The sequence below is a fragment of the Lycium barbarum genome, chromosome 3 (genome assembly GCF_019175385.1).
Source record: "Lycium barbarum isolate Lr01 chromosome 3, ASM1917538v2, whole genome shotgun sequence".
In the NCBI taxonomy this organism is placed as follows: Eukaryota; Viridiplantae; Streptophyta; class Magnoliopsida; order Solanales; family Solanaceae; genus Lycium; species Lycium barbarum.
The window spans coordinates 134,329,834-134,344,175 of NC_083339.1; the positions used below are offsets into that span (position 1 = coordinate 134,329,834).

Consider the following 14,342-nt stretch of genomic DNA (forward strand, 5'->3'; position numbering starts at 1 on the left):
ACTTCGGATAACACATCATGTGAGCAAGACATTTAATGGTCCTACCAGTCGTTTATTGTCACTACAATGAATGAGGAACCAACAAGATTTATGGATTCTGCCCTTTAATGGAAATCCAACATTGCTACCATTCAACAAGTACGGAAGTACCCACTTGATATATTTTCACATTATGGAACCACTGAGATACTGGCTAGATAGTAGTGGAGGCCACTATACTCTCCGCCCATTGATATTAGCAACGGTCCAATGTTATTATTCAGTGTTAATTTTTCTTCCCCAACTAAAAACAATTAAACAAAAACAAATAAAGAAGACACTAACATAATAATATGAGTAAAGGCATACAACAGGTACAGTAAGGCATGTACAAAAACAAAAGGACCATACATCAAAGTCCACTAAGTACCTCATCTCTCCTTACAATAATTAATATAATTATAAGTACCCATCTCTCCCATTTGCATTTTTCTATGTTTTTACTTCTTCTTTTTTTTCTAGCTTTTAGTTATTATTTTAATATAATAAAGATTCTTGTGTGTCATGCCACACTGATAATGCTCTCTCCATTACTAAAATTTGACATCACTTGAAATCCTGAGTGCCTAGTAGATGATGATGGTGATGGGTGGCTTTGATCTAGTGACAAGGACAATGTCAACGACAAGGAAGATGCATCCATTGTTGAGCTCTGATTCAAGTTAAAGTCACTTATTCTTGATGAATTTGACAGTGGAACAACAGGCACCGACCGGATGAATAAAGATGAACCGTTATAGCTTTGATCTCCTTGCCCAAGGATTGGAGTTTCTATTGGCTTCCCAAAATTTACTGGCAAAGATGTCACATGAAATGCATTGATTTTGGAAGTTTCTACAAAAGGCAATGATGTTGGTGCCAGAGCTGGTGGAATAGGGTGTTCTTGCAGATTTTTGTTTTCTTCTGTTGGCAATACAGATACCTGTTTGTCATAGAAGCAAAGCTTAGGAACTAAACTCTAAATCACCAAAGATCCCTTCGATTTGCATCAAATATTTATTACTCCCTTCGTTCCAATTTAAGTGATTCAATTCGGATTTTGAGAATAAACAAGAAAACCTTTGAGTGCGATTTTACCTTTAAATCGTTAATTAAATTAGGAGAGAGGGAGTAATAGGCAAGCAATTTAATTGGAGATTGAGTGAAATACCGAGTCAGTGGTGATATCAAAGAGGCTAGAACGGCGGCGACGGCGATTGAGGTTAGTTCGCCGGAGGAAGTATTTCTGAGCATGGCTTGCAACCTGTGTGGGTGTGCGAGTCTTGACGAAATTTCTAGAGATTCCTCTCCAGTCTCCTTTTCCCACTTTCTGCAATCCCAAAAGGAATAGCTTGTGCTCTTCCTCCGTCCACGGAACTCCTACAATTAAATCCAAAACACAGCCAACTTAATCAAAAATAAATAACCAGGGAGTACTAGAAAGCAGGTTCACCACAGCGTGAGAGAGAAAGAAAACAATCTAAAAGAAGCTTGAACGAAAATATATTTTTCTCAGGGGCAATTAAAATGGACATCAAGAAAGACATACGGATTAAGAATCAAAAGGAAATGTGTAAGGACACTAGCAAATAATAGAAATCCAAAAGGGTATAGAGACTAAAACGATAGATGATCTATTAACACGTTGACTTATACTAGAACAATCCATTGGCAAAGAGAAATGATTACTCCACACCACAGAAAAGAGATCTGACCTCGCTTACGTTCACGGCCGATGCCGGAGTGGTTAGCAACAGCGTCGTCGGCAGAGGCGTAGCTCTCATCAACCACTTTAGAGGACTCATTGTTATTTCCGCTGTTGCTATCATTGGGCAGCTCGTACTGAGACAGATTGTTCAAACTCACACTCTTCCTCATGGGGTCCACCTTCACCCTCACACCAAACAACATGATCTCACCGCCCCCACTCACGTCGGCGTCCGGCAAAGACTCGCCGCCGCACGTGAAGGAGTTGTGGCCGTTAGTTCCAGACTGCGAACAGCAACTCGACATCGCAAAATCAACGAAATATTATACGAATTTGAGAACAACGGAGAAGACTATGCATATATAGGGCACCGAATAGAGGCGTGTGGACAATGGAGATAAGAAAATATATAGAGAGAGAGAGTGCTGAGTAGGAGACAGGTGTGATAGGTAATTAAGAAAAGTCCATGTGGCTAAGTGTAACTTTATGATTTGAGACAACAACGTGCCCACCATATGACGGACGGTTTATCCGATTCTTCTTCTCTCTCACCTCGTTTCGGGTCAACCATATAGATCCGGGTTTTAGACCCGTCCTCTCCCAGATATTTTTGTTTTCAGGTTGCTTTTATTTTTGGAATAATAGCACTTTCATCTCTCAACTACTCATAAATCATAATTTTAGTCCTTATAATATATGACTAAGTATTAACCCTCAATTGATTAAATATTAGAAAATCTGTTTATGGTTAATTTAATGTGGAATATTTTATATCTATATTATTTTTAAAATTATATTACCTTCAGGTATGATAAGTAATAGTAAAAACCTAACATAATACATGCATAAATTAAAGTATAATAGCTAAAACTTCGATAAGTTGTGAAAATTTACCATCGAGGAAATAATAATAAGGGTATATCATTTAAGAGAAACGCTCTCGGCGCAAGATAAGCGTGGCTAGCTAACTTGCGCCACCGGCGATGGCAAAGAAAAAGCAGAATCGCTAAGCACAGGCGACTACTGCATCAGCACAAGACAACAATAGCACTCATCGTAGACCAAATATTGGGGTTTCTCAAAAGCCTAATTTAGAGAAGCGACCTACGCCGCCACCGGAAACCCACCATGAACCAGCGCATGCAACGGACTTGGAGAAGAATGGGATTCCCGCAACGGCAAGTCGTACGAATACCCCAGCATCAGGTGTACCTCAAACCCTTGCTCCAATGCGATTATTCCACTGGATGCCTGGGATGGGTAGTGCTCCAACCGTGATACCACCGGTACGAAACCCAAAAGATACTCCTATTGAAGGGAAATGCAGTGCCCCAACTGTAATTTCTAAAGCCCAAGAGCCAGTGCCTACAGAACCAGTGGTAGAGGGAACTTCGCCGGAAGGAGGTGTAAATACATCAAACCCGGTTAGGAAGCTTGTATTTACTGGGAAATCGGATGATGCACCAACAATGGTTGAGGTGGTTCGAAAAAATCGTGCTGCTACTATGGGTTTGAAATTGGATTATTTCCCTCCGGTTCTCAAAGATGGGGTTAAAGTTGTGCAGCTGGATCCATTAGAACTGGAGAAGGAGGCGGGCAAATGGAGTACATCCTTAATTGGCTATGTTATTGGAAGGAATCCTACCTGCAAGGATATGTTGAAGTTTGTTTATGGGGTCTGGAACTTCGTTTCAATACCACAGGTACTTCGTCACGATGATGGATGCTTCATTTTTAGATTTGACAGTGAGAAAGATAGAGACGCGTTGTTGCAATATGGGTCATATACTTACAATAACCATCATATGATATTGAAGAAATGGGTCCCAGATTTCCAAAAGAGTGCTGAGCAGTTGAAAACGATTCCATTATGGGTTGTGTTTCCTAAATTACCTATCCACTTTTGGGCTACAGAAAATTTGGGGAGGATAGCTAGTTACCTTGGGAAACTACTCTGCACTGATAGTTTGACAGCCAGGGGAGACAGAGTTTCGTTTGCCCGACTTCTTATTGAAATGGATGTGAGTCAAAAATTACCAGACTCGGTACTTATAAAGGTGCCTGGAGGTGATTACTATGAACAAGATGTGGAATATGAATGGCAACCTATGTTCTGCCAGGATTGCCTTCAAGTTGGGCATAATACTGGTACATGCAAATCGAAAGAAAACAACCCTCCTCCTAGGAAACGAAATAGGAGAAGGAAGCACCAACCCAAGGAAGAATGGCAAGCCAAACCCGACACAAGTCAGGTTGGGGTAACAACTACCCAACAGACTGTTGCTCAGGGTGCACCAGAGACAGAGCAAAACGAAACAGATGTGGCACAGGCCACTGAGATAGATGTAGCTACTCCGGAGGTTGAGATGGTGTCCGAATTGAATAATACGAATGCTACTGTTTATCATGAGAAAGCAAAGGGGAAACTGGCTACCATACCTGAAGACACTCGGAGCCTACCCTTGCATGAAGATGCTGACCTTATTACAAAAATGCTTAAGCAAAACCACTCCATGGCCCTAAGGATCCATCCAGAGGCAGCTATGCAGAGGATTGCTACGGGTTCGACTACCGTAAGGAACCCCCCATGATTTTTTTCTGCTCATGGAATATAAGGGGTCTTAATAGACCCTTTAAGCAGAAAGAACTCAAGACCTTTCCGTTGAAAAATAAAATAACCTTATTGGGTTGTCTTGAGACAAAAGTTAAAGCCAATAAAGCTGATAAGATAAAGAGATATTTGGGTCCTGATTGGGAGGTAGCTACTGATTATGCTAAACATATGCAAAAAGAGTATAATTCCCTTGAGAGGAGGATTAACGCTATCAAGAGGACCTACAGGCTACTCCAGAATCCCTGGATACTGATTTGTTCAACTCCCAACTAATTGCACATGAAAAGGAGTTAGTGCTAAGTTTGGAAAAATAGTCTAGCTTGAATGAAAGGGTCCTAAGACAGAAGTCTAGAGCAACTTGGGTGGTCCATGGTGACTCGAATAGTAAGTTTTTCTACGCACAGTTAAAGGCTAGACAAGCTAGAAACTGTATTTCCACCATTTGTACTGCCCAAGGAGTGTTACTCACTGCACCGCAACAAGTCCAGGCAGAATTTATCAACTTCTTCTAGGATCTGATGGGCTCAAGTGCTAATGAACTACCATGCCTACACAGCGATATTGCAAAAGATGGGTACTGCCTCAACAGGGATCAACAACTGGCTCTAATCAAGGAAGTTACCAAGGATGAAATTGTTCAAAGCCTTCGAGATATGCCTAATGACAAGTCCCCTGGTCCGGATGGGTTCCCTGTGGAATTTTTCCGAGCATACTGGGACCTGGTGGGGGGTGAGGTCGTTCAAGCCATTATGCAATTTTTTGACACTGGTAAAATGCTGAAGGAAATTAATTGTGCTACTATTACTTTGATCCCAAAAGTTCCTAATCCTACCTTTGTCAAAGAATACAGACCTATAGCATGTTGCACAACCATATACAAACTTATTTCTAAGGTAATCACTGCTAGACTGATATTAGTAGTGGATAGCTTGGTAGGCAACTCCCAAGCCGCTTTCATTTCAGGCAGGAGTATCCTTGACAATGTTATTGTGGCCCATGAGTTAGTCAAAGGGTACTCTCGAAAAGGCATGTCACCTAAGTGTTTGGTCAAGGTGGATATTAGGAAAGCATATGATTCCTTAGAGTGGCCGTTTCTAAGAATGGTACTGCTAGAATACGGGCTGCCTGGTAAATTCGTCAACCTTGTCATGGAATGCGTTACCACTGTTAGTTACTCACTATTGATGAATGGGGGTCTTACTCCAAAGTTCTAAGCAAGAAAAGGGTTAAGACAAGGGGATCCCATGTCTCCATACCTCTTTGTCTAAGCTATGGAGTACTTGAACAGATCCTTGAAACGACTGAGATTGAACCCAAATTTTAATTATCATCCAAAATGTGAGAGACTTCAACTGGTACATGTGTGCTTTGCGGATGATTTATTGAGGTTTTGTCGAGCTGATAGGGGTTCTATCCAGTTGATGCTGCAAGCTTTTAATCACTTCTCTGCGGTGTCAGGGTTACAGGCCAATCTTGAGAAGAGCTCTTTGTATATTACGGGAGTGACTCCAGAATTCAAGGAACAAATACTTACTGAGATGCAATTCAGCCTTGGAGAAATGCCTTTTAAATATTTGGGAGTGCCTTTATCATCCAGGAAAGTGACTGTCCAACAGTGCATGCCGCTGATAGAAAGAATGACTGCCAGGATTAAGTGTTGGACTACAAAATTTCTATCTTACAGCGGTCGAGTCCAGTTGATTAAAAGTGTACTATTTGAAATGCAAACTTACTGGGCTCAGGTCTTCCTACTCCCAAAAAAGGTGATCAAGCTATTCACTAGCATTTGCAGGACCTTCCTTTGGACTGGTAGTACTGAACAATCTAAGAGAGCTTTGGTGGCTTGAGAAAAGCTATGTATGCCTAAGTCAGCTGGAGGACTCAATATTATTGACTATCATACTTGGAACAAAGCGGCTATATGTAAGCTGTTGTGGGCTATCTCTTCAAAAAAAGGACACACTCTGGGTCAAATGGATCCAAAGCTATTATCTTAAGGGTAGAGAACTGGATGCTGTACCATTACCTAAACAAGCTTGCTGGTTAGTCCGGAAAATATTTGCAGCCCAGAAATGGTTTGGGAATCAGGACTTCACAGAGGAACTTAGGCAGTGCACCAACAATGGGGAGTTTATAATCAAGAAAGCATACCAAAGGTTCCTACCACAATATCCCAAAGTGCCATGGAAATTTCTTATAATGGGGCATGGTATTATTCCACGACATCAGTTTATTTTATGGTTAGCTGTGCAACAAAGGCTGGCTACAGTTGATAGACTCAGCAAATGGGGAATTTCGGTGCCTAAAGATTGTGTCTTATGCACTACTGGAGCTGAGGAACAATTTGCACATCTTTTCTTTGACTGTCCCTATTCGAACTACATGTGGAAGTCACTATTGAACTGGATGCAAGTGCAAAGACAGATTCAAAGCTGGCACGAGGAAGTTACATGGATTTCTCGAAGAGCTCATACAAGTTGACCACATGCGGAGATCTTAAGCTGGCTGTTTGCAGCATGTATCTATCACGTTTGGATTGAGCGAAATGCAAGGAGATTCCCACAACGTAGCACACCAGCCAGCAAATTGCTAAAGGATATTGTTCTTCAATTGCATATCAGAGGACAACACAGGCCAAAATGGAGAGGAGTACTTGACAGATTAAATAGCTACGCTATCTAGTTCTTACTTGTATATATTTACAGGTAGATAGGATTTTACTTTGAGGTCTAGTTCTAGAGTCCAATATGAACTAGCGGCTGTAAATGTTCCGGTTGGTTGAATGAAAAGTTTTACTGTTTGACCAAAAAAAAAAAAAAATTGTGAAGATTTACAAGCAAAGGGATCAAAGTGTACATTTTAGTTAATTGAAGGTAAATATGCTTAATAAAAAATGTCAAGGACCAGGATAAGAATTTGTCGATATTTGAGGGATGAAGGTAACAAATCTCACTTTAAATTATAAACAGAAATAGTAGGACTATTAGTAATAATTTGTGTGAAATTAGACAACGTGTCTATTTAATTACATAATGTTAAGTTTTTTTTTTCCACCTCCCTATGTCTTAATCTGTTTGGCATTATCACTTTTTGCAGAGCCAATTTTTTTGTTTTACTATAATATTCTTAAATTTTTTACATTAGTTCAGATATTACTATTTGTGTGGTTTTCATAAAATTTATTTTAATAGAGTTGAAAAGATAAATATTTTAAGATCATGTCGATAATTAAATGTATTGATCCTCATATTCTAAACATCATACATCCTAGTTGGGACAACGAATGTGTATTTTTAAAATTTAGATATTTCAGAAATTAGAAGCTTGGACTCTTCTACTTAAATGTGACAATCAGCAAAGAAACGGAAGTTTGTTTGACTTGTGGCCTAAGTTCTGTTTTCCAACTTCTCATATCCATAATATTTAATGCCAAGTCATTTAATATGAAAAATGTACACAAATGCAAATAACCATTAAATGAAAGAAAATCTACGGATAGACATTGAGTTTCTAATGTTAAACATGTCATAGATATTTGCATAGTTATAAATAATCTCATTAAAGATAACATAGAAAGTTTAAAGTTAAATCGTTATTAAATATAAATATATATATATATATATATATATATATATATATATATATATATATTTTATTTTTATTTTTTTAACGGAAAGAGTATCAGGCTAAATTGTCCGTTCTTCTTATTCTTTTTAGTTGACGTGTCTATTTTCTTCTCTTGCATTATGTTAGAATAAGAAATAACGACTGTTTTCTTCTTGTGTTATTGCTTTATTTGAATTTTGATTTTGTAATATCCGCTTTACATTTAACTTTCCAATTTAAACAAAATGAATTATTATAGCTCAATCACTGAGGAACTTAAACATGAGTCCGGCGCCAAAATGGCACCTTTTTGGACGTTGAAGACAAAAATGGTATGTCTTTTTTTTTTTATACCAAAAGGGGCATTTCGTTGGTTATCCAACGAAATGTTAACCCCATTTAACATTTTCCGTCAAATGTTAAAAAAAAAAAAATGCATTTCGTAACATAGTTGGCGAAATGCAATATTTTTTTTATTTTTTTTAACATTTGACACCAAAATGTTAGCTGGTGTCAAATGTACAAAAAAAAAAAATTGCATTTCGTTACATACCTGGCGTGTTATTTTTTTAATCCTTTATTTTGAATATAAATCTAATTCAATTAGATAAAAACATAGTTAAAAGATATAGGAGAAAGAGTAGTTGTAAATTGGTGAAAGAGTAGTTGTAAATTGGTGAAACTTTAGACAGTCATAACTTTGCGCTCGAATATCCGATTTATGCAATTTTTTTTTTATTTTGCATATTTTTTCGAGATCTAGCCGTGCAAACCGCCATAAGGGCCGGGCCGATTTTCTAGAAAACCTCTTTTTTCCCTTCCAATTTTAATTTCCCCCCAAATTGGCGGGAAGTTTTCAGTTTTCTTTACTTATAATATGATGATGCGCAATAGACTTCAACATAAAAATTTCGGAGTAATGTAGCTGTGAATGTCAATTTCACTTATGTGGTTTCAATTTTTGAAAATAAAGCTGACTAATTTTCTCGACATATAAAGTTCTATAATAACCTTACAAAAATATAACACTTAAACCTAAAGTTTCCAAAACTACTGCAGTAAAATACTGCTTTATACAAAAAATAAGTTGTAACGTGTGTTTTTTTTCTAAGTTTCCTAAAATAAAATTATGAAATATAAATTTTTGATGCAATTTTATTCTACTATACCCAATTTTTTTTTTTTTTTAGAAACCTAGCGAAATACAAAAAACAAAATAAAAAAAATTGTATTGCATTTCGTTACATAAATGGCGAAATGCAATAACACAGTAAAAAAAAAAAATTGCATTTCGCCATGTATGTAACGAAATGCAATGCATTTTTGTTTTTTGTATTTCGCTAGGTTTTCTAACTAAAAAAAAATAAAAAAAATTGCATTGCATTTCGTTACATACATGGCGAAATGCAATAACACAGTAAAAAAAAAAATTGCATTTCGCCATGTATGTAACGAAATGCAATGCAATTTTTTTATTTATTTTTTTTAGTTAGAAAACCTAGCGAAATACAAAAAAAAATAAAAAAAAATGTATTGCATTTCGTTACATACATGGCGAAATGCAATTTTTTTTTACTGTGTTATTGCATTTCGCCATTTATGTAACGAAATGCAATACAATTTTTTTTTTTTTGTATTTCGCTAGGTTTCTAAAAAAAAAATAAAAAATTGGTATAGTAGAATAAAATTGCATCAAAAATTTATATTTCATAATTTTATTTTAGGAAACTTAGAAAAAAAACACACGTTACAGATTATTTTTTGTATAAAGCAGTATTTTACTGCAGTAGTTTTGGAAACTTTAGGTTTAAGTGTTATATTTTTGTAATGTTATTATAGAACTTTATATGTCGAGAAAATTAGTCAGCTTTATTTTCAAAAATTGAAACCACATAAGTGAAATTGACATTCACAGCTACATTACTCCAAAATTTTTATGTTGAAGTCTATTGCGCATCATCATATTATAAGTAAAGAAAACTGAAAATTTCCCGCCAATTTGGGGGGAAATAAAATTGGAAGGGAAAAAAGAGGTTTTCTAGAAAATCGGCCCGGCCCTTATGGCGGTTTGCACGGCTAGATGTCGAAAAAATATGCAAAATAAAAAAAAATTGCATAAATCGGATATTCGAGCGCAAAGTTATGACTGTCTAAAGTTTCACCAATTTACAACTACTCTTTCACCAATTTACAACTAGTCTTTCTCCTATATCTTTTAACTATGTTTTTATCTAATTGAATTAGATTTATATTCAAAATAAAGGATTAAAAAAATAACACGCCAGGTATGTAACGAAATGCAATTTTTTTTTTTTGTACATTTGACACCAGCTAACATTTTGGTGTCAAATGTTAAAAAAAAATAAAAATATTGCATTTCGCCAACTATGTTACGAAATGCATTTTTTTTTTTTAACATTTGACGGAAAATGTTAAATGGGGTTAACATTTCGTTGGATAACCAACGAAATGCCCCTTTTGGTATAAAAAAAAAAAGACATATAATTTTTGTCTTTAACATCCAAAAAGGTGTCATTTTGGCGCCGGACTCACTTAAACATACCATTTGATTGTCCTATGCTCTTTGGTTGAAACCTTAATATTCTCGTATAGGTCTGTGCTCTTTTAAAGTCTACTCATAACGCAATATTAAAATACATAGGCTAGCAGTACAGATTAAAGTCTCATACACAACCATTTTTTCATGTCTCTCTTTCCCTTCCCCTTTCCTAGAGCAAGATATTTTTAAGAAAATACTTTTGTTAATTATAATTAGTTTTTGTTAAACTTCAATGCGACTTTAGTATTTGATAGAAGCAGTTTTTTCCCCCAATCGCTAGCTTGTATTATTTTCCACAATTAATTTTTTTTTGTCGACTCCTTTAATTAGTTTCTTTTTTGGTAAATGTTTATGACTAGTCATGAATGGATTTCTTTTTAAAATGTCAGAGAAGCAATTAAGCAGGTCCACCAACCAAGCGATAACAGTATTAACATGATTATAAGTTTCCTGCGCAACCATCAAAGTTGTACGGTGAGCTTATAATTATCAAAATTATGGGCACAAGTGGATGGGAAAAACAATAAAGGATCACGTGAAAAAGAAATGCTTAGCCGATTGATTAACTGACAAGCTTGTCTACTAATCAGATTTAATTAAGCACGATATAGCAAGTTGCCTTAGTTTTGTAAATAACAGATCTCGAAAGCTTTATTAGCACAAACAATACAACTATGGATGGGTATGTCCTTTCACAATTATTTGAATGAAGAATTATTTATTCAAGATAATGTACTTAATTTCGAGCTACCTCTGTTATATGAAAGTATCTTTAGTGGTCGTTTGGTGCATGACCAAAATTATTCCGGGATTATAATCTCGAGACTAATTTATCTCATATCTTCGGACTATTTTATATCATCTGCGAGATGGTATAAAATAGTCCCAGGATAAGTGGTATAAGAAGGCATATCCCAGCTTATACCATGAGATGCATTTTATATCATGTTTGGTACAAGGTATAAATTTATCCCAGGATAAATTTATACCTTCTACCAAACATGATATAAAAAATTAGTGCTGGGATATCTCAGCTTATACCTTCTACCAAACCCTAATCTTTATTAACAACCACATTTTATCTCCTACCTACTTTACATGTTACCCTATTTGAAGTTTCACTCATTAATCGTCCAATTCTTTTATTTTTATTCAGTGGTATGATTACACCATGATCACTTCTATTTAACCATGATATTGTAAGTATTTTAACATTTTATGCCACGATAGTCTTCCTTTAAATGTTAATGAGAATCAAGCCTTGAACAAACGTTAGCTAGTTTATTGCATTTAAGCAACCTTTAAATTTTCAGATAGTTTTTAGAAATTCATTTCTCTTTTTAAATATGTTATTGTATGAAAAATGCATCGTACAGGTAATCTATCACCTTTTCCTTTTTTTTTCTTTTTGTTTCTTTACATAAATATTAGGGAGAGAAGGAAGATCCAATTAAATTAGTACTTGCTAATAAAGGCCATCATTTTTAAAGTCGTGATAATGGGGTTCAAATTATTACCTTTAATCTCCAATTAACTGTGGCGATGAACTTGCCTTCACATTTTCGAAAACCTTTCTTGTTACTATTATTCACATAACCTTTCTGGGATACAAATTTGACATGTGTAAAAAACAGTAGTAGATTTTTTTTTGTTAATCTATCAAATAATTAAATGGACATATTTAAATCGCGGGGCTGCGAAAGATGGATGCAGACCACAAAATGATGAAAGGCGAATAAGTACAAGGCCCTACCAAGTACCAACACGATAAGAGTCTATCCACTTACCCTTAATTATGCGTTTTGTAGTGACAGATAATTTTCCAAACAAAAGAAAGGATAAGAACATAGAAAATTTACACTCTCTTATTCTAGCTACGTGAAGTCGTGAACTCATATATTATGTGTTTTGTATATGCACATTAATCACTAATCAAAGTAAATGAATAACATATATTATGACCTTCATATGTCACTTAATTATAATAAGACATGTGATTTAGTGTAAACATCGAATGTAAGTATATTTTTACTACAATCGAATGCCATATGTCTAATAAAACACATTGCAATGAGGACTAATTTGGACAAATAGATTTAACAAATGAAAAATAATAATTCAAAGAAAAGTTCAAGATGACATAAATTGCAAAGATAAATCTATTAATTAAGTTTGCGAGATTCTTTCGTTGCTTGTTTAGAAATTAGAGCAAGATCGAAACGAATCATTTGGCCCTCACTTTTCCCTTAATAATCCTCCATATTTTTGACGATTTCATATGGCCACTTTATTTCTTTTTGGATGGAATACCATTCTGTTTTTAAACTTTAAACTCGTCGAAGCTTAAAAAAAATAATCATGGTACGCTTCAAATAGCTGGGCCTTTAATAATTAATGGCTCCACAACTTTAACAACTTCCAAACCTAACTCTATATTAAACTACAAATATTTTGTTATCGTAATCTCTTCCTTATCTTTTTTATCTCTAGCTTAGGGAACATGATAATTGCTTGATAAGCTTTGTTTGTATTCCTTCCGGATTGACAATTTCCCATAAAATATCACTCCACTAGCTAGCTTCTCCTTGAATGTGACAATTTCCCGTACTGCGTTTTTAGCTGTATATTTGACTTTATTATGAATTTAAAAATCTAGATTTTATATTATTATTAATATTATTTATAAATATCTAACTTATTTTCACGTTATTTTTATTTGATTTGACAATGAGACTGTGATTACGATGTGATAATGAGACATTATTTCCCCATCTAATAAGTGAATAGTATGATCCTATAACCATTTGTCCATAAAAAGCACGCCTTAAGTATCATTTTTTTTTAGTTTCTTTTTAAACTATCATCAATTAGTTTGCAGAACACACTTCAACTATCGGCTGTTCACTTTTCATATCTGAACTTTCACCAATTAGTTTGCAAAACACACTTCATTAAAAGTGAACAACCTATAGTTGAGGTGTGTTTTTCAAACTAGTTGGTGACAGTTTAGGTAGGAAAAGTGAACAACTGATAGGTGAGGTGTATTTTGCAAACTAGTTAGTGATAGTTTAGGTAGGAAACTCTCACACCTGATAATACAGGTAGAAAACTCAAAAAAAGAAAATACTTGACGTGTGTTTTTAACCCTTAACTTATTATTAATCAACTTTTTGTTCAACCAAGAGGAAATATCAAAACAAAAAGATAAATTGAAGAATTTTATCTTCTTTTAAGTAGTATATTTTTTTACTAAAAGTATTTTCACGTGAAGGAGACATAAGAAAGTATAAGCCTTCGGTTTAAGCATACCACGTAATTTTGGAAGGCAGCTGTGGTGATTATTCTACCTTTTTTTTTTTTTTTGGGTCAATTTATAAGCCGTCCGTACGTGGAAATAATTAACGAACAATTAAAATAAAGTGGGCTCATCAGACAATAGAATGTGCGGTAAAAGTGGGCGGTTCCAATTTAGTCACTTCATGACTTTAATAATCTACTATTGGAAATACCGATCCATATAAAAAGGCTTTTCATGTTGTGGGATTTTGACTGTTTTCTTCTTTCTAATCAAACCTCTTTAGTCTTTTATGATACATCATCTTAATTCACATGATTTTTAAATTATGTGAAATATAATTTGATCGGATTCAGTATAAACATAAAACCTACTTTCCTTACTAAGACATACGATACGTATGTTTTCGGTTTCTTTTGTTGGTCACCGTAACATTTTAAAACTGTGAGTACGTACTACTTGACTCAAAATGTGGTATTTTCTAAGTATGTTTTTATATGGAGGAATATATATTTTTTTTTTTAGTATTCTTAAGTTTTTC

General features: G+C 35.1%; 1 protein-coding gene across 1 annotated transcript; it reads right to left on the reverse strand.

Annotated features, from left to right (window-relative positions):
* Positions 1-308: 308 nt before the first annotated feature.
* LOC132632709 (transcription factor MYB1R1-like) lies at positions 309-2,142 on the reverse strand. The gene is made up of 3 exons (XM_060348756.1): positions 1,734-2,142; positions 1,190-1,398; positions 309-961 (listed from the first exon to the last, which is right to left on the reverse strand). Exons 1-3 carry the CDS (start codon positions 2,029-2,031, stop codon positions 542-544), a joined length of 927 nt encoding a protein of 308 aa, XP_060204739.1. The 5' UTR covers positions 2,032-2,142; the 3' UTR covers positions 309-541.
* Between the last annotated feature and the right edge of the window lie 12,200 nt (positions 2,143-14,342).

Bases quoted from the DNA above. Each gene is read 5' to 3' on its own strand.
- LOC132632709 (XM_060348756.1), bottom strand. From the start codon at position 2,031: ATGTCGAGTTGCTGTTCGCAGTCTGGAACTAACGGCCACAACTCCTTC. The intron at 1,399-1,733 runs GTCAGATCTCTT...ATTTAATTGTAG, and splicing joins CGGCCGTGAACGTAAGCGAG to GAGTTCCGTGGACGGAGGAA. The intron at 962-1,189 runs GTATTTCACTCA...TATGACAAACAG, and splicing joins TTGATATCACCACTGACTCG to GTATCTGTATTGCCAACAGA.